This window comes from Oncorhynchus kisutch, linkage group LG21 (assembly GCF_002021735.2).
Source record: "Oncorhynchus kisutch isolate 150728-3 linkage group LG21, Okis_V2, whole genome shotgun sequence".
NCBI lineage: Eukaryota > Metazoa > Chordata > Actinopteri > Salmoniformes > Salmonidae > Oncorhynchus > Oncorhynchus kisutch.
The window spans coordinates 13618353-13645386 of NC_034194.2; the positions used below are offsets into that span (position 1 = coordinate 13618353).

At 42.6% G+C, this 27034-nt stretch overlaps 1 protein-coding gene across 8 annotated transcripts; it reads right to left on the minus strand.

The window, feature by feature from the left end:
• Positions 1-445: 445 nt before the first annotated feature.
• On the minus strand, positions 446-24256 carry LOC109866124 (mitogen-activated protein kinase kinase kinase 7). Of its 8 annotated transcripts, none has more exons than XM_031800354.1 (17): positions 23135-23880; positions 22412-22522; positions 22229-22294; positions 22047-22092; positions 20480-20618; positions 19472-19596; positions 17978-18106; positions 17348-17478; positions 17019-17100; positions 16641-16759; positions 16212-16359; positions 10874-10954; positions 8352-8419; positions 7354-7456; positions 6700-6883; positions 6107-6222; positions 446-4109 (listed from the first exon to the last, which is right to left on the minus strand). In XM_031800354.1, exons 1-16 carry the CDS (start codon positions 23213-23215, stop codon positions 6144-6146), a joined length of 1692 nt encoding a protein of 563 aa, XP_031656214.1. In that variant the 5' UTR covers positions 23216-23880; the 3' UTR covers positions 446-4109; positions 6107-6143. The 8 variants fall into 8 exon arrangements, with proteins under 8 accessions (XP_031656214.1, XP_031656218.1, XP_020310256.1 ...); XM_020454667.2 differs by having other exon boundaries at positions 1701-4109; positions 6700-6761; positions 23135-24256; XM_020454668.2 differs by having other exon boundaries at positions 1701-4109; positions 6700-6761; positions 23572-23870.
• Between the last annotated feature and the right edge of the window lie 2778 nt (positions 24257-27034).

The following is a 27034-nucleotide window of genomic DNA, read 5'->3' on the forward strand; positions in this document are numbered from 1 at the left end:
TGTACGCCACCTCCTGGCAGAACACAAAAACACCCAGAAATCCCCATTATATAAGACAAAGAACCACAAAAAAAGATGAGCGGGACAAAAAACCCACCTAGTAATGATTGAACTTACACACAGTAAGGTCCTTGACCGATGTGATGCCAGTCATCAGTAGTCAGTCCTTTAGCAGACTCATTTGTTTGTGTTGCCAGTTCAGGTGTGAACAAACACCTTACCCAGCACCCCACAACCCTCACAGAAGGGTGTTATGGGAAGCTTCGAGATATAAGATGAAAACACAATCTGCAAGAAGAATTTAGCTCATCTAAATCACAACAGGGATAATGTTTTGGCATTTTTTGTAATATTGAGCCATGTGGATCAATACGTTTTTATGAATTATTTGGGTGGGCGTGTAGACCATAAATTCTAAAACATGTTAAAAAATACAGTTTAAATGTTAAAGTTTATGTTAAAGTTTATTTCATGATGCCTCCCTCCCAGGCACATACAGTGCCTTCAGAAAGTATTCATACCCCTAGACCTTTTCCACATTTTGTTACATTATAGCCTCAGCAAATACTCCATTGATCATCCTTGAGATGTCCTTCAACCTGTAGTAACTTCAATTGATTGGACATGATTTGGAAAGGCACACACACTTGTCTATATATAAAAGGTCCCACAGTTGACAGTGTATGTCAGAGAAAAAAACAAGCCATGAGGTCGAAGGAATTCTCCGTAGAGCTCCGAGACAGGATTGTGTCGAGGAACAGATCTGGGGAAGGGTACCAAAAGAATTCTGCAGCATTGAAGGTCCAAGAACAGTAGCCACCATCATTCTTAAATGGAAGACGTTTGGAGCCAACAAGATTCTTCCTAGAGCTGGTCGCCCGGCCAAACTGAGCAATCGGGGGAGAAGGGCCTTGGTCAGGGAGGTGACCAAGAACCCAATGGTTAGACTGACAGAGCTCCAGAGTTCCTCTGTGGAGATGGTTGTCCTTATGGAAGGTTCTCCCACCTCTTCAGCACTTTACAAATCAGGCCTTTATGGAGTGGCCAGACGGACGACACTCCTCAGTAAAAGGCACATGACAGACTGCTTGGAGTTTGCCAAAAGGCACCTAAAGACTCTCAGACCATGAGAAAGAAGATTCTCTGGCTTGATGAAACCTGGCCTGAATGCCAAGTGTCACTTCTAGAGGAAACCTGACACCATCGCTACGGTGAAGCATGATGGTGGCAGCATCATGATGTGGGGATGTTTTTCAGCGGCAGGTACTGAGAGACTAGTCAGGAACCAAGGCAAAGATGAATGGAGCAAAGTACTGAGCGATCCTGGATGAAAACCTGCTACAGAGCGCTCAGGACCTCAGACTGGGGAGAAGGTTCACCTTCCAACAGGACAAAAACCCTAAGCACACATCCATGACAATGCAGGAGTGGCTTCGGGACAAGTCTCTGAATGTCCTTGAGTGGCCTAGCCAGAGCCCGGACTTGAACCCAATCTAATATCTCTGGAGAGAACTGAAAATAGCTGTGCAGCAATGCTCCACATCCAACTTGACAGAGCTTGAGAAGATCTACAAATAAGAATTGGAGAAACTCCAAATACAGGTGTGCCAAGCTTGTAGCGTCATACCCAAGACTCAAGGCTGTAATCGCTGCCAAAGTTGCTTCAACAAAGTACTGAGTAAAGGGTCTGAATACTTATGTAAAATGTGATTTCAGTTTATTTTTTAATACAAAAATGTCTAAAATCCGGTGTTTTGCTTTGCTTTGTGTGTAGATATTTAATTAATTTTAGAATAAGACTGTAACCTAACAAAATGTGAAAATGTCAAGGGGTCTGAATACTTTCTGAAGGCACTGTACCTGTTCCCAATAGTTCTTAAACATTTTATATACAGTTATGGTTAATAAAATGATAGCGAATATAACTTTAAGAAAAGGGAAAAACTAGGGATATAACTGCAGCAAATGAACCCTTACACAATTTCACCTGTCACCTCCCTTGTAAACCATCATAATATATACTTTGAAGTACAAGACCCAAACGGTTAGTTACATGTAAATCAGTAAAACCAGAGGATTGTGCAAAACATTTGAAGGACTGTAGCAGCAACAGCAGGTCTGGTCAAATGAAACGGCAAGACAACATTTCAAAGTAAGATCAATTCTCATTGTAAGTTTAGATCTCTAAATCAACTTTTTCTTCTTGCACGGATACTTAAAGCTACAAGGATTCATTCTATTAATTGGGAAAAGCAGTGACAGATATCATGATTTCTTTTGCAGCCTATTGACATTCATTTGACCAGACAATCAGCCTCCTGGTAAACCATTGACATAATATACAATTCTCCCTCAAAACAAAAGTCATACCATTCTCACTGACTGACTGTCCATTACATTCAAATGAGGCGCAAGTGAACCCCGCAATAAAGGAACGAAAAACAAGTCAAATACTTTCAAATCTAGCAATCAAATCTAGCAATCAAATTCTAAGGCAACATGTGAACTAAAAACATATAGGCGAGGGATAGGCCTCTTGTACATCTCTGCATTCCCATACCAGATAAAAGTATAATCTAACACCTAAATAAATAGGAAAAAAACAAAAGGAAACAAAATTAAGTCATGATAAACATGTTGCACTTTGAACCTCGTACATAGTTTATTTTAATTAAACAGGTTGAGAAAAGAAGTCTGCCGTCTTTGCTTGTGTTTTTTTGTGGTTGTTGAAAGCAGACTATATTTAATCTCTGTTTGAGGTCCGACCCATGTTTCTATCCAGGTACTTGTGACAAGCCACGTCCTTCCTTTTTTATCAAAGACATCATGGATGTGCAAGGCATATCTAAAATACATCCCCCGGTAAAATAAATAGAACAAACATTAAATACTTTCAGATAGGTTGTGGTGGATTTCTTTTGTAAGGGGTTGAGTTTTTTTTTTAAGTGGCTATTTTTGCATTAAAGGGTAACAAAACAACACTTAAGAGATCAAAGATTAGTCAAATAGATTCTGGTCATAATTCATTAAAACACCAACTTCTGCACATAATTCACACTTTTTGTCTAGACCGTCTTTGTTTTTCACATTCTCGAGGACACATGGCCATTGGCCAGTTAGGAGGACAGGTCAGGGTAAAACTAACCAAATGGGAGGACTGGACTGTGGGAGGAGGGGTGGACACACACTGACCAGGCAGCCCAGGGGAGGGTCCGAGGGGCCCTGAGAGCAATAGAGACAAACATATTTCACACCCCTCACTGGCCTCCCTCCCTCTCCAATCAGGCTCAGCAATTACTGTACTCACATACTTCAAGACGCAGCAGCAGTTACTGTACTACGCTCACACACCTCAAGAAGCATCGCATCCTGACTAAAAGGATGGCTGACAATCGAGGCCTAGAAGCCCATCGCTCGGTCCCGTGTGTTCACTGAACCCAGAGCAGGCAATTTAGGACTCCAGCTCTTTATGGGCAGAGAGAGCAGATGCATGCTGATTGTTTTGGCCTGCTATCAAAGAATATACTGTAAAGATGTGCAAGAGATATTCCATAACAGCTTGATTGAGTGCACATCTAATATTCCGTTCCATGTTATCAGCAGGGTGTGTCAATAACGCAACATGCAGGTACACAGTAAAACACAGGTCTCTTTACAGTACAAGGTAAAACAAGATCCACTCACTGGAACCTACAGGGTGAAGGCGTGGGCACCTAGGTTGAGATCATAGTTGTAATGGGGCAGAGGGAGGAGGAGGAGGAGAGAGATAGTGTCAATTATTTTGCAGGTAGAGTCTGGGTTTCAGACTAGACTACAGGTGACCCAGGAAAAAGCAGAGGCAGGGGAGGAGAACAGGGGATATGACATGGGGACAGTTTGTTTGTGTGTCTCTGCAGCACGAGCCAGGTGGCGGCCAGCTTGTGGCCCATCACGAGGTGCCCTGTCTCTTCTGTTGCTGAGCACGGATCAGTTCCAGCTGCTTTTTGCACTTCTGGTAGTAGGTGGACAGAGACTTGTTCTCCTCCAGTAGCTTCTTGTGCTCCTGGACCAGGCGGGACGTGTTCTGCTGGTCCTTCTCGTCTCGGTCCAGTTCAGCGATCAACTCTTTCCTGGAGATATAAATTGGTTTTATTTACACATACAAATATAGCTGCTGCAATGGTGGACTTGAGCAGTTTACAATATGGAAAACTGAATTGCAGTGCGGCAGCTAACATCAGATAACATCAGATAACAAGAACTAAAAAGAGAAGCACATTGCAAAAGAGAAAAAGGTCAAATGCAAACAGAAAGAACAATACATTTTTATTTATTATAATATTACACACACAAAAATAAAACGCAACATGTAAAAGTGCTGGTCCCATGTTTAATGAGCTGAAATGAAAGATCCAACAAATGTTCCATAGGCACAAAAAATAGTATGTATTTCAAATTGTGCAGACATGTATTTACATCCCTGTTAGTGAGCGTTTCTCCTTTGCAAAGATAACCCATCCATCTGACAGGTGTGACATATCAAAAAGCTGATTAAACAGCATGGTCATTACAAAGGTGCACCTTGTGCTGGGGACAAAAGAAGGCCATTCTAAAATGTGCAGTTTTGTCACACAACACAATGCCACAGATGTCTCAAGTTGAGGGAGTGCACCATTGGCATGCTGAATGGCTACCAGAGCTGTTGCCTGATAACTGAATGTTCATTTCTCTACCATAAGCAGACTCCAACATAATTTTTGAGAATTTGGCAGTACTGTACGTCCAACCGGCCTCACAACCACAGACCACGTGTAACCACGCCAGCCCAGGACCTCCACATCCAGCTTCTTTACCTGTGGGATCGTTGAGACCAGCCACCCGGACAGCTGATGAAACTGAGAAGTATTTCTGTCTTTAATAAAGCCTTTTTTCTTATTCTGATTGGCTGGGCCAGGCTCCCCCAGTGGGTGGGCCCAGCTCCATCCATGGCTGCGCTCCTGTCAAGTCATGTGAAATCCATAGATTAGGGCCTAAGTAATTTATTAAATGTACTTTCCCTTACATGAACTGTAACTGGGTAAATCGTTGAAAGTGTTGCATTTACAAGGCCAAATGCAGCCGTTTTTGTCTCAATATCAAATAATTTATAAGTACCTTACTGTGATTGTTTTATTCGTTACAATTTTCATTTAAAACAAATATAGTTTCTCAGCAAAGCGCACTTTCTCAAGCAAGAATTTAACTCAGCACTGTCAAGAGTACTCTGATTGGAGAGAAAACTAGCTGTTATTGGCAGAGAGGTCTGGAACTCTTTCTATTTGTATATTTACCACATGTGATGTAACCGGGCAGATTAAAACTAAATCCCACCAAAACAGGCTGAAATATCAGCTTGTCTTTTCAAAACAGCTCTTATACTAAAAAGGGCATGATCATCATTTTCACCATATCACAGTATTATTTGCATCTCGTCGTGTGGAAATGTATAGAAGACAGAAACATCACGCTTTTGACTACACTGGGCCTTTATTCCGATAATTGTGAATTACTCAGCTGTGCTTGAACAGGGGCACTTCACAATAAGCACAACAGAGGCTGGAGAGAGATGCAAAGGAGCACCAAAGCATTGGATAGCCCGTGTGAGAAAAACGCTGACTCCACAAACACGGTAGTTTCCTTGCTAAAGTCATCGTCTAGAAATATGAGCCGAGCTCTTTAGCCAAACACAGCCAGTTGTTCCACTGCGCTCGACTTCCACGGCATAAGAAGGCCTGCCTGCCTTGGATTTGTCATCGAAATTCAGTAATTGCCTTTGGGTGGCCTTCTGCATAGTCACACGCCCAAGTCTAAATACGTGCTACACATGCGATGGAGCTGCTTGTTATGTTAATCACAAGACAGCCCACCCCTTAAAACGGGAGATGTTTTTTTAATCACATCAAAAATATGTGTCTGGCCACATTCAGCAGGGCTTACAGTACATGAGTTAATTACATTAGACACTGCAGTACCATATCAGTCGCCTTAAAAAAAAAAAAGAACAAATAGCATATTATCGCAGCACTTTGGTAGTGGCTGAACGCTTGCCCTACAAGATGGAGAGGTAGAGTAAGGGTTCACTACTCACCTTCTCTGGATCAGTAAGGCGATTTCTGTCTGCACTTTCAGGTAGTCCTGGGCCATTTTACAGTGCTGCTCAAACACGGCCATGGACTCTTTGGAGTTTGGGCAAGGAGCGAGGGGCTGAAAATAAACCACGCATGTTGTCATTAATTGATCTAGGGAGCTTATAGCCAGTTAGAAATACATTTTGCAACACATCTATCAGCTCTCAGAACCGTCTGAGCTTTTAAAAATACACAACATGGCTCACCGCCGTAGCCGGTGGGTATTTATAAAGACATTACGCTTTTGGGATAGCATCGTTTTCTCACTGTGACAACAGAAGTAATCCCTGCACTAATTGGGTTAATACAGTCAATTTGCAGTGTCCTTGAAAACATCGTTGAGGGAAAACCTCAACATTTGAAATCAAACACAAAATAGAGCAATCGACAAAAGAAAAATAATCAAGAGTTTGTCAAATGGCCAATCAGTTTGACAGGTCACACAAACACTTGAATGGGATGGGAGTGGGATCAAGCTGTTTTGTGGCACAAAATAATGCTTAACATTCGCAGGACGGGGTCGGGGGAGGTCCGGTATGAAATGGAACCCTACCTGCAGCTGGTGGTCCAGAGTGAGATATGCCATGGGAATGGAGTTGTCTGAGCCGTTGGTATCTGGGCAGGAGAGAGCAAGACTTGTGTTTGTTTTTGGTCTGACAGTGACACCAGCACAGGCCCAGGCGGTGCAAGATGAGTCGACTGGGCAGGCACACAGTTATCAATAGACACCAGAAGTCCTTCAACAGAAATAGACCTGTGTCAGTGTCCCCGCCCCTCTCAGGCTCCGTGTGACAGCGCCTTAAATCATTGATGAGGATTACGTAATGTCTGCAGAACCTGCTCAAGTGATTTACGCCCCCATCCACAATGACATTGATGCCATTACAGTACTCAGGGTTGTGAGAGGGTGACACAACCAACACGAGACGCTGACTTCACTCAATCAAACTGGTTCTAAACGCCAACCTTCACTTTTTCGTCTCTCAACAGGACAAAGGGAATGGGATACAATGTCTTTGGATATTACATTAAGCAACAAGTTGAGCACCAGCATCAATATAGGATAATACAGTAAGGAACATGGGCAGTATGAGTGAATTTGCTCGTCAAATTAGTACATGTACCAAACTCCTTCCAGCTCCATCTGTGGAAGCAGCTGTAGACAGTGAGATGAGCATGTTTGAGTGACAGAGGTAGACTACTATACCTGTGGGGTCATCGGGAGAGAAGCTGTACCCTCGGCTGCTGGTCTTATCAGGCGGCACCATCCTCACACTGGGACTGGAGGACCTGCTGCTGTTCCTACTCCCCTGTAACAGGACCATAACACAGTCAATCACTCATACAGCCCCTGTAACAGGCAAACAACACTGTCAATCACTCACACAGCCAATCATAGAAGAAATGGCCCTTTTGTTTTTGTCCATGGCACATACAACATCTGACACTCAAGCAAAGTCAACAATGACTACAGCAACAGAAACTCACATGAAAATCCTGAGCCTGTTTTACTGGGGTAAAACAATGCATAGTTTGTTAAGTAAAAAGTGTCAAGTATAAAGGATGAAAAACAAGGTCTAAAGTCTGTCTGTGGTTATGTACACACTTCCGCAAGAGAGAAACACGGAAGAAAATCAGAGGAACCACAATCTGTCACACTATTGGGAATTCATAAAGATATTCTTTCTTAATTCACAAAAAGGTATAAGAACACAAAAATACACAAACCCGGGTCCAAAGTCTAGTTTCTTACTAAACTCAGTGAACTTCGCTACTGCATAGCTCTGCACAGGGAGAGGGTGTGCCTTTTAACAAAATATACTGTAGAAATCAACGTTTAGGAATGCAAGGACGTAGGGTCTTATTTGAAGGTTGTCCGTAAGGGGGGGGGGACGACGACAATGTTCTTTCTACACCTGGAATATCTCGATCGTCTCAAAAGTGACATATCAAACAGTATTCTCCATCACATCCTGTAGCATTTCCCCCCCATGGGACACCTTGTTTGACCGAGCATGTATCAAATCCTCCGAGAGCAAGCAAAACATGATAGGCGTGATCAGTCAAAATGCAAAACAATCCAAAGAAGGGAGAGAAGATACTATACCACTCTGAAAAGGAAAACATATGAAAGGCTTCTGAAAGGCTTCTTGTACGGTGCTACACTCGACAACCCAGGCCCTGTTCTACTGCAGAGCATCTTACCTGGCTGGACTCTGTGCCGATCCCCGGGAGGTCCTGTACAGATCTACGCCTCTGCGCCTCACAGGAGGCTGTAGAAAGGATGGATCGAAAGGGAGAGATAGAGAAGAAATGGAGAGGGGGGGGGGGGGGGGGGGGCATGAGCGAGACCCAGAGACAGTTCCAGGGGGACTTGTCTGTTGTCTGTGGTGAGGGATGAGGGGGGGGGGGTCCGATCCACAGAGCCAGGACAGCTGCACAGATTTAACCCCCGACTCCCTGGCCTGTCAACATGTGCTATGGCATGGCCATGAAATGACCATAGAGCAGCAGTTATCCCCCCCCCCCCCCCCCCCCAACCTTTACACTAACATGACACAACACACGCGCAGACAAACACCACCACTGCCATAACCCCATTGCAGACCACACCTACTGTACCACATGAATAGGTAAGCCTCACTGTGTCACGTGTTTGTGCAGATCTGCTTGTTTGGGTTGGTGGGGCTGGTGATGGGGAACTAGGCTATTTCAGGGCTCACAGCACATTGCAGGGTCTCAGACAAGACAAGCAGGCCTGGCCCTGTCCTTTAGTCTTCCTCATTAATCCCCAGCCAAGGTAAACCTGAGGTTGGCTCTGACCTGCCTGGCATCTTCAGAATAACAGGAGAAATTCCAGCCATCTGGCAGTTGAAGATATTATTAGTTCCATCTCTGCCGGAGAACTTTGAACAATGTCTTCAGAGTCACGTCTTACTGTTGGAATATGGAGCTGCTGGAAATGATCTGACAATGAGAGCATTGTGGTCTTTTTACCCTCCGCACACTCCTTGCTGTCAATCTCAGAGACCCATACAATACCACTTGAACTACTGCAATGTGGGAAACAATAATGGTAACCATTAAAATATTAGATTTGGGACAATTGGAAGTCATTTGAAATACTTGCCAACACCTGAAATATCAGGATTTTTATATATTAAAACAACAACTATGGAACCTAACATCTAAAACTACCAGGAATGTAGGTTTGTGAAATGTGGCACTACAGGGAACAGAGATGGGGGCAATTACCCTCTGTCTATTTTCTGGTACAGTAGGTCTAAGTACTGGTCTAATGGTCTTACCATTTTAACTCTACCTTTCCAAAGTAGGATATATCTATAGCACAACACGTTTAAACCAATAGACACACAGGCAGAGACACAAAGGCAGAGACACTGTCACTGCAGTGATTGTTGCTCTAGAGCCTATACATCAGAATAAGGTCCTGTTATTGTCGTGTCGTGTGTAAAAAAATAATACTTTGCGACTAGAGCCATTTTAAGTTCCAGCTTACTACGATACAAAACTGACGACATTTGAATTAGAATGCCAATCCAAAACGTCAACAAACTAAAAAAAAAATCAAGTAACGCTTCGTACTAATTGAGCTACTAAATAGAGACTGGTGTCAAATGAACTGTAGGAATGAGTGACACCCAGGTGTGCCACATACAGTGATAATAACCCTGTCATACCTTTAATATCCCCTTACGTCAGCCCTCTCCCTTAGTCACTCGGTTTAATTAACTACTCATTCAACATGTCTTACAGCTCCTACTTCCTAAATAGAAAAGGCCTGCAATATCCAGTGCTGCTGTCCCCATTTCTTTCATCCTTATATCGGATGGTAATAATAGCTGTGTGACCCACAATGTGAGGGAAATTAATCAAAATGACTTTTACAAAGTTAATGGATGTAAAGAAGCAAAAAAAATAAAAAAAATGATATATTCGCAGAGCTTTTAACAGACGTCCTCTACGCATGAGAGACAAGGGCGAGCTGAGAGGGGACGAGCTGAGAGGGGAGCTAGCAACCAAGCCAACTGATTTACTCCCTACTTGCCTGCAGTAAAACCAGAATGACATCTGAGAGACAAACAGGACCATGAGTTATGCATCTTATCATCACACCAATTTTACCCCCCCCCCCCACTCCGATTGCAAATATGCTGATTAGATAACCGGTCTGTGCCCCTAAATCAAGAGTCTATTCTATTAGTTTTGCACCAGGCTAACTCAAGTCTGGATTCATCCATGAATCTGGATTAGATAGATTAAAAGACGGATCTATGTGAATTGAAATGGCTCCATCAGCACCTTGTGACTAGAGGGTGAAACCCCAATAAGGCCGCCACCATGTTAACTCATGCCCCTTTTAAACATCTTGTCAAAACCACAAAGACAAGAGAGGAAAGAGAACTCTGTGTTACTCCAGGTTTATCATCATTCATAAAATAATGACTTATTTAGATTGGGGATTTAATTTTTTTATTTTTATCTCCCCATATTTAAATTCAAATGGAAAATGCAAAGACAAAGTATAAGGTGTTTGGCCAGTTGGCCACTACAGGAGCCAGTGACCCTTGTAGCCTGTGATACCTGGAGTAACAGACACTACAGGAACAGCAATGTCAGAGCCCAGAGCAAACAGTTCGCTGATTCAGTTCAGTCAAGCCAGCTACACCCAGGGCACCAGGTAGCCTGGTGGTCCGCACTGGTACCTGTGAAGACGATCTTGGGAACGTCCAGAATGGTGCCAAATGACGCCGTTTTACGGTGGCCTCGTTTATACTGGGGACGTGCTGCAACAGATACACATACACACACACAGCTGGCGTACACATGCATGCAGATAAAGAGAGGGCCCAGAGCTGGAGCATACATGTCGGACGGTGCCCTCTCCCCCTCACTCCTCTCTGGACTCTACTGGCATGCAGAGCACAAAAGTACATGCACATTGCACGGGAAGCATGCGTCCTGTGGTTAGTCGATTGGTTCGACATCACAGTGCTAGCGATGCGGATTTAGGCCCGGCATGGGAAGTCTCAGCACAGACATGTTAGGCATTCAGCTACACGTAGCAAGCAGTTTGAATGTACTAATAGGAATATTTACTATGAATCCACTTAGAAAAGATGATCAAATCATATTGATGGCTCTGAAGATTGGAATGTAAATATAGAACATTTGATTTATACACAGTAACTACAGCATAATTGATTTAACTATTGAAGAGCTTTGAGGATATACAGATTAAAGATAAATACATGATTATTATTCATATGATATACCATTGACAACAATAACACATGGAACGTTGAAAATAATTGACATCGCAAAAACATTCTCAACAGAAAGCTGTAAAGAAAGCATGAGGGAAAACCCTGACAAAAGACTTAATTATAGCTTTTTCATGCCAAACAGTATTTGACTGCCTCCAAAGCTTAACATTTAAACATGACAGGGCTGATGATGAATACAAGACCTCCTCTCAGCCGCCAATCTGTGTGAGGGAGGGGAGATGATTGGCACCAGTGCCGAGAGGCATATGGAGGCGCTTATATGAGGGGTGAGGCATGCAGTTTGACGGGGAGAGGGAGACATGATAGTCGCTTCTAACGGCATAGACATTTCTCCATCTCTCGTATTGGGATGAAACCCACTTCAGTAGCTGATGTAAGATTACTGTATGTATGCATGTATCTATCGAGCTCTTACAGAATGCCATGGGCAGTTTATGTAAAACATTTGCATATTCATATGTACATCTCTGAGGACTATATCGTTGGCTGGCCTACTTCAATGTTACAGAATCTGTATCTCCTTCAGTGTTGGGGTCGTAATTAAAATGTTTTTAATATATTACCCATTACATCTTTTAACAATAACATATTACTTGACTTATTACTCCCTGGGGGAAAGTAATTAGTTCCACTACTTGTTATATTACTTTTGCATTACACCCTCAAAACGTTGTGTGTCCTCACTCAATGTAAACAATGTCAACGTTACGTAGGCCTAAAGCACGGTCTAAGGCACTGCACCTCAGTGCAAGAGGCGTCACTACAGTCACTGGTTCAAATCCAGGCTGTATCACATCTTGGCCGTGATTGGGAGTCCCACAGGGCAGCGCACAATTGGCCCAGCATCGTCCGGGGTAAGCCATCATTGTAAATAAGAATTTGTTCTTAACTGGCTTGCCTAGTTAAATAAAAGGTGACTTTTTTTTTTAAAGTTAAAAAGTAGACCAATAATGACAGATTCTACTGTCGATAAGGGCAGCATTTCCTCAACTACATACCCAGCTACAAGTTTGTTGAGCTCTCCATGGGTTACAGCGTGTCCTCCAGAACGATTCAAATCAAGTCTTGGTTGTTTGGATGAGATAGGCCTAAAGCAGGGATCGTCAACTAATTTCAACCAAATTTTTCTTGAGGGGACGGTCGAGGGGTCGGAACATAATTACAATTAACTGTAGACTGCAAACCGCAAGAACCGCAAACATATCAAATATTTGACTAAAACAATAATTTCAAACCATGCTTACATTTGTATACGATCACGTCTCTCTATTATCCGTGGGAATACTTGTGAACAGATAAATCTTTGAAAAATATTTTTTTTATAACTTGATGACACAGACACACAAACCAGTCAAAAGTTTAGACACACATACTCATTCCAGGGTTTTTCTTTATTTGACCATTTCCGACATTGTAGAATAATAGTGAAGATATCAAAACTATGAAATAACACATGGAATCATGTAGTAACTAAAAAGGTGTTAAACAAATCTAAATATATTTTATATTTGAGATTCTTCAAAGTAGCCACCCTTTGCCTTGATGACAGCTTTGCACATTCTTGGCATTCTCTCAACCAGCTTCATGAGGTACTCACCTGGAATGCAGGTTAACAGGTGTGCCCTGTTAAAAGTTAATTTGTGGAATTTCTTTCCTTCTTAATGCATTTGAGCCAATCAGTTGTGTTGTGACATGGTAGGTGTGGTATACAGAAGATAACCCTATTTGGTAAAATAGACCAAGTCCATATTATGGCAAGAACAGCTCAAATAAGAGAAACGACAGTCCATCAATTACTTTAGGACATGAAGGTCAGTCCATCCAGAAAAGTTGCAGTCGGAAAAACCATCAAGCGGTATGATGACTGGCTCTCATGAGGACCACCACAGGAAAGGAAGAGGATAAATTCATTAGAGTTACCAGGCTCAGAAATTGCAGCCCAAATAAACGCTTCACAGAGTTCAAGTAAGAGGCACATCTCAACATCAACTGTTCAGAGGAGACTGTGTGAATCAGGCCTTCGTGGTCGAATTGCTGCAAAGAAACCATTACTAAATGTCACAAATAAGAAGAGACTTGCTTGGGCCAAGAATCACTAGCAATGTCTTTGTGAGAAGCAGAGTAGGTGAACAGATTATCTCCACATCTGTGGTTCCCACCGTGATGCATAAAGGAGGTAGCGTGATGGTGCTTTGCTGGGGACAATGTCGGTGATTTATTTAGAATTTAAGGCACACTTAACCCGCATGGCTACCAAAGCATCCTGCAATGATACCGTCATCCCATCTGGTTTGTGCAGTGTAAGGGCTATTTGACCAAAAGGAAAGTGATGGATGACCTGGCCTCCACAATCACCCGACCTCAACCCAATTGAGATGGTTTGGGATGAGTTGGACTGCAGAGTGTAGGAAAAACAGCCGACAAGTGCTCAGCATGTGGGAACTCCTTCAAGACGGTTGGAAAAGCATACCAGGTGAAGCTGGTTGAGAGAATGCCAAGAGTGTGCAAAGCTGTCATCATGGCAAAGGATGGTTACTTTGAAGAATCTCTGACATTTGTTTAACACGTTTTTGGTTACTACATGATTCCATGTGTTATTTTGTAGTTTTGATGTCTCCACTGTTGTTCTACAATGTAGGAAATAGTAAAAATAAAGAAAAAAACCTTGAACGAGTGTCCAAATTTTTGACTGGTACTGAGCAAGTGCCTTCAGAAAGTATTCATACCCCTTGACCTAATCCACATTGTTGCGTTACAGCCTGAATTCAATATTTTTTTTCTGACCCATCCACACACACAATACCTCATAAATGAACAAAAATGAAAATGTTTAGAAATTTTAGCAAATGTATTGAAAAGGAAATACAGAATTCTCATTAAATAAGTATTCACAACCCTTTGCTATGAAACTCCAAATTGAGCTAAGTTGCATCCAATATCCTTTGATTATCCTTGAGATGTCACTAGAACTTGATTGGAGTCCACCTGTGGCCAATTCAATTGTTTGGACATGATTTGGAAGGAAACAAACTTGTCTAGATAAGGTCCCACAGTTGACAGTGTCAAAGCAGAAAGTCCAAGGAACTGGCCGTTGATCTCCGAGATAGAATTGTGACGAGGCATATATCTGGGGAGGGGTACACAACTATTTCTAGAGTGTTGAAATTTTCTACCCAGACTCTGCCTAGAGCTGGCCGTCTGACCAAACTGAGAAACCAGGCTAGGACATTGTCAATGACCACTCTGACAGAACTGCAGAGTTCCTTAGCTGAGAGAAAATGCCAGAAGGACATCAGTCTCTTCAGCACTTCACCAATCTGGGCTTTATGGGAGAGTGGCCAGACGGAAGCTATTGTTGTGAAAAAGGCACATGACAGCATGCCTGGAGTTTGCAAAAAGGCACGTGAAAGACTCAAGAGTATAAGGCAAAAGATGTGGTTTGATGACTATTTGGCGAGAATGCAAAGCACAGCTCATCACCCATCTAACACCATCCCTACCTTGAAGCATGGTGGTGGCAGCATCATGCTATGGGGATGCTTTTCAGCGTCAGGTACTGGGAGACTGGTAAGTATAGAGGGAACAATTAATGGAGCTAAATGCAGGCAAATCCTTGATGAGAACCTGCTTCAGAGTGCAAACAACCTTAGACTCGGGCGAAGATTTACATTTCAACAGGACAATGACCCAAAGCATACATCCCTTTGGCTGTATGCAAAAGTCCCTGAGTGGCCCAGCCAAAGCCCAGACTTGAATCCCATTGAAAATCTGTGCAAAGACATGAAGATTGTTGTTCACTGCCCCTCCCCATTGAGAAAATATACAAGGAAGAGAATCTCCAAATTCAGATGTGCTAAGCTGATAGATATACTGACGACAACTCAAAGCTATAATCCCCGCCAAAGGTGATTCTCTACAAAGTGTCGACTCAGGAGTATGAAAACGTACAATGTGTAAATGAGATATTTCAGTATTTAATTAGCAACAATTTTAATTCTAAAAACACGTTTTCACTTTGCCATTATGGGGTAGTGTGTGTAAAAATCTGTTTAATCCATTTGAAATCAGGCTGCAACACAACAAAATGTGGAATCAGCCAAGTGGTATGATTTATTATATATTTATATATATATATATATATATATATTTTTTATTTCGTTTATTTTAGCTCAGAAAACTCAAGGCCAAATAAAACCAGGGCTGCCAGTTGGGGAACACTGGACGACAGTAATCTTTAGCAGCAGTGGTCAGGTCTCGGGGGGGGGGTCTTCCACTAAGAGTTTTGTGTTGGCGTGTTGCCTTTGCAGGTGCTTCAAGAGATTGGACGTCGTGTTTCTAGCAGTGGAGACGTGTGTTTCTCGCTTGGGCCCGGCTGACATTTTACAGTTATATTTTGTCCTACCAAATCAAAGTAATGGGCGCACTACCATGCTGAGAAAGTCAATGTCTTAGATGCTTCTTATATTTTTATATTACCCCAAGAAGGAATAAAATCACTCATATTTATGAGGATCAATAACTGTAATAGGAAGGAAATAAAGTAAATACCCATTTATTTGATCAGTAACTGTAATATTACGGAACGGTAACTCTGTTATATTAATCATTACCGCAAAATGTTACATTGTTACCCGCAACACCGATCTCCATACTCTACAGCAGTGTGTGTGGGGTGTGTTACGAAAATATGTAGACCTATACCTGTCCTCTTGCATAATCCATTGTGGGGTATGTAGGTTGTAGATCCTGACGTTACCTGCAGGAGCGAAAGGCACCCTGTGCTCCAGCTCTGACAGGTCTGCGCTCATTCTTTTGCTCTCGGAGGCCACCAGGCTGTGGGTTCGCCCCGACAGGCTCTCAACACTGCCCCCTCTGGACAGAGGCAGGCTCCGCAATGGGTCTCCCTGGAGAGCACAGACAAAACAGATACTGTTGGGCTACTGTACATTTGACTAATATTCACTTAGGTCACCAAATTATGGGCTAGAGTAATGATGGTTACTTCAAAATGACCATGATTACTTTCATACGAGGCTTGTGTAAATCGTTTAGTTTACATCAACACAAACGTAATTGCCTTAATTTGTCTACCTTTTCTTTCTAGTCACTTGACAAAGTAAATTGTTCAAGTTTAATTGTTGTGGTAGAAATGGCTAGCAATGTACAGTACAGCTTGCCGCCTTACCTTTGGCCTGAACTGATGTGCAAACTGAGGTTTGATCTTGATTGTGTCGTTGCTCCCCTGAGAGTCCACATGCTCCATGTTTGTGTCACTCTTGCTGCTAGTGCAATCCACATAGGAACCTATAATACCCAATGGAGAGGTAGTGAGACAACGGAGATATTGCCACATTACGTCAATGATGTGACATGAAGGTAAAACTATAGTGCAGGTAATAAAAACTTCCATCATTTCAAGGACATAGATTTCTATTTATTTATTTAACCTTTAATTGTAGCAGGGAGTCGTATTGAGACCAAGGTCTCTTTTGCAAGGGAGCCCTGCATCTCAATAATAACTCAATCAGCAGCATAGGAGCAACAACATTACTCAGTAAAATACCTGTGCTGGAGGCCGAGTTACTCTGTCCTTCATCTGAATACTGGTAAGGGTATTGCAAGGGTTCATCAGATCCTGGGAAGCACTGGAAAAGAGGTTGACAGAGAATGTAAGAGTGCCATTACCAACACTGACCGGTAGATAAGCAGTCTGAGAACAGGACACCACGGAAAGAGTCCTGCATGCATCCAGGGTTAGTGTCGGCATAGAATTAAAAAGAACCCTGGAATGGACATTGTGGCGGTCAATGAATGCAGGATGGCCATCTTGGCCAAGCAATCTTTCATTTAATGAATCTCTGAGTATGAGTGTGTGTCTAGGAGGGTCTTTACCCTCATAAGATGGGTCATGATCTTGACTATCTCCTCCATGGAGGGCCTCTGGGACGGGTCTTTGGACCAGCAGCGGGTCATCAGGCTCTCGATGGGCTTGGGAAGGCTCTTGATAAGCGGTGGCCGGGTGCCTGAACACCATCAACACAAACAGATAAGGACACATTAGATCAATATTCATCTCTACGAATACAAACAAACACAAAACAGTCACAGTAAAACGTATGGAAACTCAAATCTGTTAACATGAGGACGTTCCAGAAAGTTCATTGCAGTACAAAACACGAAGAACACTTGCAAATGACAGCCCCTGCTGTGGAGGCTCTGCTAACGTGTCAGAGAAACGGGCGCAGCAGCAGTGTCGTGGCCCCAGGTGTGCTCCTGCTCTCAGACAGTCAGTGTTTCGTTTGCATTCTGCGCCATCACTCTGTGTGTGACGGAAGAAACCGCGGGGAGCGCCTCACAGGCGAGTGTCTTTTAATTGCTCTTCATCGTCAGCCTCGTAACTCATTTAATCTCTCAGCAGGTCTCACTGGGGACCTGGCTCTGAAACACCAGGGTGATTGACATGTCAGCACCACCATGAACGAATTCACCTCCCCAACCTCCATCCCCACCACTTGGACTCACCGTTGTGCACCGCCCACATGATGCGGAAGGCCGGCCCACCGATCTCGTCAAAGGGCTTCCGACGCGTGATCACCTCCCAGAGAATGATTCCCCAGCTGAACACATCACACTTCTCACTGTAATTGCTGCCTGAAAGCACAGAGGAGAGAAAGAGCTCCACTCAGGGCCTTTCAGATGGGGGAAAAAAAATGATGGGCTTGACATAGCTCTGATTGACTGATGAAAGGTAATTCTCTGAGGCACAGTTAAGTGAGGAGTGTTGAGGGAGGGGATGTTTATGGGAAAGCACAGGAAGCCTTTATTTGGTCTGCACCTTTAGACCACAAATGCGATGAAAATAAGGAGGCAATTTTACTTCAGGGCTTCTCCGGAGATACATAATTACTGTGGCCATTACTGCGGAATTAAACTGCTCTTCACACACATGTTATGGGCTTGTGTCCCAAATGGCACTCTATTCCCTATTTAGTGCACTATTTCTGACCAGGGCTCTGGACAAAAGTAGTGCGCTATATAAAGGAATAGTGTCATTTGGGACTCAGACTTAAAGTTGATGTGCTGCTTAGGCCTTTTGAAAACATTTCTCCCTGTGATGCAAATTAGCTTTAAGGAGGTCATTCTGGGGGCAAATGTGAGGTGCTTAATTGCATGGAGTCATGTTACTCCCTCAACAAACAAGATAATGACTACCTCATTTGTGTTTCCTCCTGACCGCCTCAATGTGTTTTGTAAAACAAAGTACATTAGGCGACCACCCGAGAGCATAGACTCAAACGCTACATTCTCTCAAGGATGAAACCTTTCCTTCCATTCCAGTTTTTTTCCCCAAGGATTTTTTTCCAGCAGCGGTGGCACAGTTAGCATAGAGACAAAGTGTTGCTGTTTAAAAGCTAGTTTCCTGCAATTCTACACATTTTGCCATGGCTTATGCTATCCGAGTGACTCAAACATAACAAAATCAATGGGAATTTTAGATTCTCCCTGACTGTCCTGGTTTTTATTTGGTAGTTCTTAAAGATGATCTCCATTTTTCTACATACTTTACATCTGGTTTAAGTCGTTTAATTTAACAGTGAAACACTGCATTCACCTAAAGGTCTGTGTGCAGTAATCATGCATACCACTCAAGATATGAATGACTGTAAATTAAGAAAATACTAACAAAAGTTGGATAAAAATCCTGCTTTGAGAAATGGCGTCTACGTGTTTGCTGTGCCTTCCAGTGATCAAGTGAGTGACAAATCGACAGTGGAGCACTATTACAATTAATGAGCACTTCCACCACTAGACATGAGCTCTACTATAAAACACTCTGGTCTTAACAGTAGTATCACTTAAACGCAGACTATCAATGAACTCTTGGTGAACGCAGTCGTGAAAGGCTACACCTGTTTAGATAGAAAGCTCTTTTTCTGAGATGTGTGCTAAGACAGAGGCCGGACAGACATCTCTTTTACATGTGTTTCAAAAGCTCCCCATGCAGCTCATGCTTGCCTTCAAACACCTCAGGTGCCATCCAAGCTGCACTTCCCTTGTTGTTGGTCATGTGGGTCTGAATGTCGCACGCAGTCCCAAAGTCACATATCTTCAGCACGGTGCCACCGGCAACAAGGAGCAGGCTGAAACAAACAGGGAAACAAAGATCTACTCAAATGCTAGACGTGAACTTCAGCGCTTGGTGACGTGTGTGACTACGTGAGGGTAACTACCAGAGGCTGCTGAGGTCCTACTGGGTTACAAACGCTTCATAAATCCACTTTTGATTCAAGGTAAACATTTTGAATCATAAAAAACTCTGAAAAAGGAAATACATCAAGTAAGATTCTTACTTTTAAACATACAAGGGGGGAGAAGTCAAATCCCCTACAGAAAATAACTACAACCACACAAACATTCTGGCAGCACCCAATGTGTAACACAAAGGATGTGAAGGTTAGGTTAACAGCACTCTGTGGCAGCATCCCAAATAGCACCCTATTAACTACATATGAGCCCTGGTCAAAAGCAGTGTTCTATAAAGGGAATAGGGTGCCATTTGGGATGTAGCCTGTGAGTTCAGCCAGTGGTCGACAGGCCTGACCCATTTCATCCCAGCGAGTAAATTCTGGACAGGTTTCTAGGAAATGGACCAGCTGGTCATTCCCACAGTGCCCTGCCACTGCCAGAGACTTTTTCCCCCGTCAGATCCCAATAAATAACCTCTGGACCCGGTACAGCTACTCTAAGCAATTCAGTCAGAGGCATACTATGAAAACACTAAGGCCTCACTACTGAAGCCAGAAATAAATAAATAAACAAACATTGGTCTATCATAACAGAGGACTAGAGGATGAAAAAAGCTATGCTCTTTTGGTTTAAAAAGTCAGATAACGCATTTCACACTATTGCATAGTATAACATAGGCTACAACACACAACTAACAAATGAAACCTTGAGTGGCGGCCACTTTATGGGCAGTGAAACAAGAGACAACAGAGAGTGAGGAGGTGGGGAGGAGCATACTTGGGTGGTTTGAGGTCCCTGTGAATGAGAGCCTTTGGTTTCATGCCATGGAGATAGGCGACCCCTTGGGAACACTGAAAACACCAGCTCATAGCATGGGAGGCAGTGTAACATGGGAGAGGTTCAGCACCATGCAGAACTGTGGACAGAGAACAGTGTCACTACCACAGAGAGCTCCAAATAAACACAGAACACATGCACCACACACATCTCCACAGAGACCTCGAAACCAATGCAAACACTCATCCACAAAACCAGTGGTGGAAAAAGTACCCAATTGTCATACTTGAGTAAAAGTAAATAGAAAATGACTCAGGTGGGTGAGTCACACAGTAAAATAATACTTGAGTAAAAGTCTAAAAACATTTGGGTTTTAAATATACTTCAGTATTAAAAGTAAATGTAATTGCTAAAATATACTTAAGTATGTGCCGAATACAACAGGTCAACTTATAGACTTGACCGTGAAACGCTTACTTGCAAGCCCTAAACCAACAATGCAGTTCAAGAAATAGTTAAAATAATAATTTACTAAATTATCACAAGTAAAAAATAAATAAAAAAGTTACAATAAAATAACAATAACGAGGCTATATACTGGGGTTACCGGTACAAGGTCAATGTGTGGGGGTACAGGTTAGTCGAGGTAATTTGTACATGTAGGTATGGGTAAAGTGACTATGCATAGATAATAAACAGCAGTATAAAAACCAGAAGGGACAGGTTTCCTTATTTTGTTTTTTTACTGATAGCCAGGGGCACAATCCAACACTCAGACATCATTTACAAACAAATCATTTGTGTTCAGTGAGTCCGCCAGATCAGAGGCAGTAGTGTTAGTTAATGTTCTCTCGATAAGTGCGTGAGTTTGACCATTTTCCTATCACCATTCAAAATGTTATGAGTACTTTTGGGTGTCAGGGAAATGTATGGATTAAAAAGTACATTATTTTTCTTTAGGAATGTAATGGAGTAAAATTAAAAGTAGTCAAAAATATAAATAGTAAAGATACCCCAAAAACTAATGAAGTAGTACTTTAAATAATTTACACCACTGCACAGAACACACTCTTACAGACATGTCATACAAAGAGTTAAGAGAGTAGGTATACACCATTCAAATACACAAATAACCACCGAATAACATCAAAGTTATAGTTTCAAATATTCAAAGTTTTGACAACCACAACTAAGAACGTCAACTTGAATGATCCTAAAATATTACTTTGATAGAGATTCAGAGGGATAACAGGAGACAAGGGGGTGAAGTGCTTGTGCAGGTAAAGGGCCATTTACACTTCCTAACTCTGATACTCCACTTGCAGTTCACTGTGCAAGGACTGGCCAATGTGATAGTGGTCTATTTAAGGAATCATGCCAATAGTGGGCATATTAAGATAATAGTTTGCATGTGGGTATTGGAGTTAATGACACATTGACTGCAATATTTCCACTTGTTTGGTATGTCATGGCATGTGTTGGTTGCACTAATTTGCAAGCCATGTCAATGGCCAAGTCTACTGTGGTAGTGCAGAAGGCCATCCTACATAATCGCCCAGAGACCCACCATTGTACAGGGACCCCCCTTCAGCATATTCCATCACCAGGCAGACCTAGGCGGGAAAATTAGCATTAGGCAAGAATAACAGAAGGCTAACAATGTACTGTTCTAAGGTATTTACAACAACAACTGGCAAAACCATAGGCTACAACACACTGAAATATTGGAGTGTTTAAAAGCTAACTTACTGGATTATTGCATGAGCCATACAGCTTCACAATGTTGGGGTGATTCACACGTGAAAGTTGCCGCAGCTAGGGAGGGGAGAGAAGGCAACACAATCAAGATTGGTTTCCTTTAGTTGTAATAAACAGCATTGTCACCACTTTGCAGAACATCTCTACTTGTAGCCCAGTATAATAGGACAGTACCTCAACTATGAACGCTTTCCTTTCAGATTCACTCTCGATTGTCTTGATTGCAACGTCTTTGCCTTTCCATTTGGCCTTGCAGACAACACCAAAAGCGCCTCTCCCCACAACCTGAAAGAGAAGAGGTAGACAACATAAGCAAAGTGTGTTGGATGCATTGTTAGTAATCTCTTATAATCATGACAATCCTAAATCCACTTTCCACCTGGATATATTAGGCCTAGCTAACACTGTAGTTATCTTTTTGTGGGCAAGTTCCATTACACAATCCAGCATATCAATCACAGTATGTGCGCAGTCAACATCTGCTGATGGAGAGGGGTCTTATGTCTATGTGGAGGGCCCACCTGTGGGGAACTGCAACTAACTAACTCGCTACATAATCAATACAAGCACTGCCAAATCGATTTGGAACATAGCTAGCTAGCTAACTGACCATTCTGTATCATGTCTATGGCTTGGGCAAAATCATTGATGAATGGCATAACTATAGTGACATAATTAATGGTTATGTTTAATTACCAAGCTTTTCAAAACCAGAATAAACAAACATTCCTTGCATGGTAGAACTAGCGAGTATGACGATTGAGATAAAGCATTGAGGCAACTTCAGCGTCAGGACCTGGTTTTAATGTATATGGTCATGCCACTCACATAAGAGGACGACCCCACACGTGCCAATCAAATGGAATGTTGTTGATATATAGCTTTTTAGCTACTTACCTCCTCAACTTCAATATCCACATAATCTATTTCTTCAAAGGGATATCCAGGTGGAGTTTCGAGCATATCGGCGGAATACATTGCTAACTAGCTAACTAACGTTACTCATTAACACCAAGATGTTCTAAAATCAAATAAATAAATATTAAAAACATGCATAACACGTGCACTCGAAGAAACAGCAAAAAAATATATATTGCATGACATAACTTGCCAAGACACTGGCGGACCTAACGCGGAAATAAATCAACTTTAAAAACTGGAGCTCATACACTGTGTTAGCTGGCTAGATAGCCAGCTCAGTACAATCATACACAGCCAGCTGGTAGCTAACTGAGCAAGCTACTGTAGCTAGTTAACTAGCTAAGGCAGTTTACTGACGTTACCTAAAAAGTCGACGATTGGCTAACTAGTTAGCGAACAATTTGAATACATACATTTTCAATTGCCATATCATGTACGCCAACGACGTTTTTTGACTAAAGTCATTCAGCAAGTTAGCTAGCTATACATGACACTAGGCCGCTTTCTGGCCTGGTATGCCAGTCCGTCGCCGCGGTAGACTGAGGTGCACCCCACCGGTACTAGTGGCTCCAGACATTGGGTGATTGATTTCCTCAACATTTAAAACTCAAGAGAATCGATTTGACTCGCGGACATAACTTTAAAATGACGACTCTGAGACTTCTTACATTATATACTTTTGTTCCCCCCCCCCCTTATTTGTTGCAGGCAGCAGCTCCAGTAAATTTGCTACCTTAATTATGACCCACCAGTTTTATTCCCCGAATGCAACTTCGCAAATAGTGTTACTATAATAAAAAGGATGCGAGTTTTATTAACATTATTACAATAGATGCATGCACAAGTGTGTGCCTCTTGTATAAGTATATGTCTCTTACGTGTTAATAATATACATACAGTTGCAAAACGACAGCTGTGATTTACTGCCTGAATGGAAACGTTGTTAGAGTGACACAGGTATAATGCAATGCTACTCATTTTAGTGTTTCAAAACGAAATTGTAAATTTATCAAATGGCGCATCAATCATGATCCATCAATCAGAGTTTGTCTGGTACTCTGGACAAAATACAATTCAGTTGTTGCCCATATAATGTGGATTAAATCCAGGGGCGCAGTTTTGGTTTTAGAAGTGGGAGGGACATCATTTTTTTATATTTTTTATTTAATTTAAATCCAGTTGGATAAACACTCCAAACAGGCAACCCGCCTGCTCAGAGGCGTCTGCATGGTCCTAAAGCACATCCTGTCTCGTTTATTACATTCCAATTATAAAACTGGGGGGGTGCAATTTCAGAATATGGTGGGGACATGTCCCCCGTCGCCAGTGAAAGTTTTGCCCCTGATTAAATCTGTAAATCTCTATTCACCCCAGAATCAAGTGACAGAGTAGGAACCATCGTTTTGGTCAGCATTTCCCAGGGGAACCTAATTAGGGTGTGGACAGTTCAAAAAGTATAATAGCTCAGATGTATAAGAGCAGGGAAGGAAGTGACGTAGCTGAGAGTACATGTCCAGAGTGAGCTATAAACACGGGGATGGTGGTTGGAAGAGCGTGCTTGTTTGAAATGGAAAACTGTTGTGGTAGCTTTTGATAAAGAATAACATGCTTTATAAGTGGGATGTACTGTTGAGCACTACATCCCAAGGGGTTCATGCTGATTGTACGGAGATTGTGACAGCCGGTTAAAAGGTGTCTCTTGAGAAAGCAAGAACAAGATGTATGTCAGAAGGGCAGTATTATCATAAGGAGAAGTATACTTTGAATACGGAGGAGGAATGGAGGGAAAAATAGAGACAGAGGAGGTCGAAGAGAGAGGGAGGAAGACGGTGAGCTTGAATCGGTTAAAAATGTTGGAAAAAAGGGAGTAAAGGTTTGTTTAAAAAGAATGGTACAAAGTGTAAGCAGAGTGAGCTGAAGACTGAAGAAATGGAAGTGAATGAGGTCAAAGTATTGGAGGTGGTAGGTGTGGTTAAGTTCTCGGAGCCCGAGGCTTGCACCGAGGGTCAGGATGAAGATGAGTCTGTGAAGTTTTTGGAAAACGTGAACCCTTGCCTTTTGGCTGAAACATTTGTGGGTGAAAACATTGTTTGGTACTGTGGAATCGGTGAGGGTAACCAGAAGTGGTCTTGTGATAATTGTTTGTGTTTCTGCTGGTCAGAGGGAGAAATCGCTCAGCGTTAAACGAAGGGGGGCAATAAATGTGAATTGTTTCTCTCTCAAGAAAAGGGCACCATTGAAAGGAGTGATTACCGGGGTAGCAGTAAATGTTAAAGTTGACTAACTGAAGGGGAAGATTCCCGGTGTTTGTGATGCTCGTCAGTTGGTGCAACGCAGACAGGCCAGCGAGAGTGGTGAAACAGAAGAGTCATTGTCTGTTCTTTTGAGTTTTGATGTTGTCTTTGCCCGACAGACAAAGTGGACAAAGTGATGTTAGGATATATAAGTTATCCTGTATGAGCTTATGGGCATGTGGCAGCAATGTGTAGGAAGGAGGTTCCTAGGTGTGAGAAGTGTGCAGAAGGGCATGAGACAAAGGAATGTGTAGCACTGGGAAAAGTAGTGGTATGTGTGTTAAGTGTAGGGATGCCCATGGGGCTGTGGATCAGAAATGTCCTGTGCGAGAGAGGCAGGTTGAGGTTTCCAGGGTTAGAGTAGTGCAGAAGTTGTCCTATGCTGAGGCAGTGAAGAAAGTAGAGGAATATGGGTGGGAGGGCTCCTGAGAGGAGTGGTGTGAGTAGATCTGTACCAGTACGGAGGGATAGGCCAACAAGTGATATGTTTCAGTAAGGTTTTTGTTGTTGCTGCATTTATAGCAATGGTTATCAACTACTGCAGGGATGGAATGTAAGTCGCAGAAAAGAGGTTGTGGTGGCAGCTGCAGAGAGGTATTTGGGTGTGAGAGACTTAACATCAGAAGAGTTACATGGTGTGTTAAGTGGTGATGTCCCATCCTTTCAGGTTGTTGGCATGAGGTAGGACTAAATATATTTAAATAGTGGAGTAGGGTGGTGTTATTTGGTATTTTTTTTACGAGTGTAGTGTTACATGGTAGGGTTATTTGAAAACAATTCAGGCAAGGTATAAGGGAGTTGTACTCCAGTCTGGTAGGTGGCGGTAATTTGACATATTGGATGCCAACCGCCGTTAAACCTCATCGAAGAAGAAGAATGTGTACGTTTGTAAAGACTGCCTGGCATCATGTCTGTTTGAGAAACAGTTTTAGAACCTTTGATAACCAACTGTTGCAGTTGTGGTCAGAAGGTACAGTAAGTGTTTATTATTTCAAGTTGGACAATATAAAAGTGTTTTATATCTGCCTCCTGACTGTTTACTTATAAGTCGGCTCCGAAATGAGACGTATGGATATCACAGGATATCACAGACTACAAAAAGAAAACCAGCCACGTCACGGACTCTGACTTCCCGCTTCCAGACAAACTAAACACCTTCTTTGCCCGCTTTAAGGATAATACAGTGCCACCATTGCGGCCTGCTAACAAGGACTGACATGAGTAAAACATTTAAACGCGTTAACCCTTGCAGGGCTGCTGGCCCAACGGCATCCCCGACGGCCGCTTCCTCAGAGCATGCGCACACCAGCTGGCTGGTGTGTTTACGGACATATTCAATCACTCCCTATCTGTTGTCCCCACATGCTTCAAGATGGCTACCACTGTTCCTGTACCCAAGAAGGCAAAGATAACTGAACTAAATAACTAGCGCCCCGTAGCACTCACTTCTGTCATCATGAAGTGATTTGAGAGGCTAGTCAAGGATCATATCACCTCCACCTTATTGACCACCCTAGACCCACTTCCGTTTGCATACCGCCCCAACAGGTCCACAGACGATGCAATCACCATTACACTGCAC

Excerpts from the sequence above, each read along its gene's own strand:
- LOC109866124 (XM_020454667.2), bottom strand. The coding sequence starts at position 23,215 with ATGTATTCCGCCGATATGCTCGAAACTCCACCTGGATATCCCTTTGAA. Across the intron at positions 8,420-10,873 it reads TCCCAAGATCGTCTTCACAG|CCTCCTGTGAGGCGCAGAGG; the intron begins GTACCAGTGCGG and ends TCCTTTCTACAG. Across the intron at positions 6,762-7,353 it reads CTCTCCCGATGACCCCACAG|ATACCAACGGCTCAGACAAC; the intron begins GTATAGTAGTCT and ends TCTCCTGCCCAG.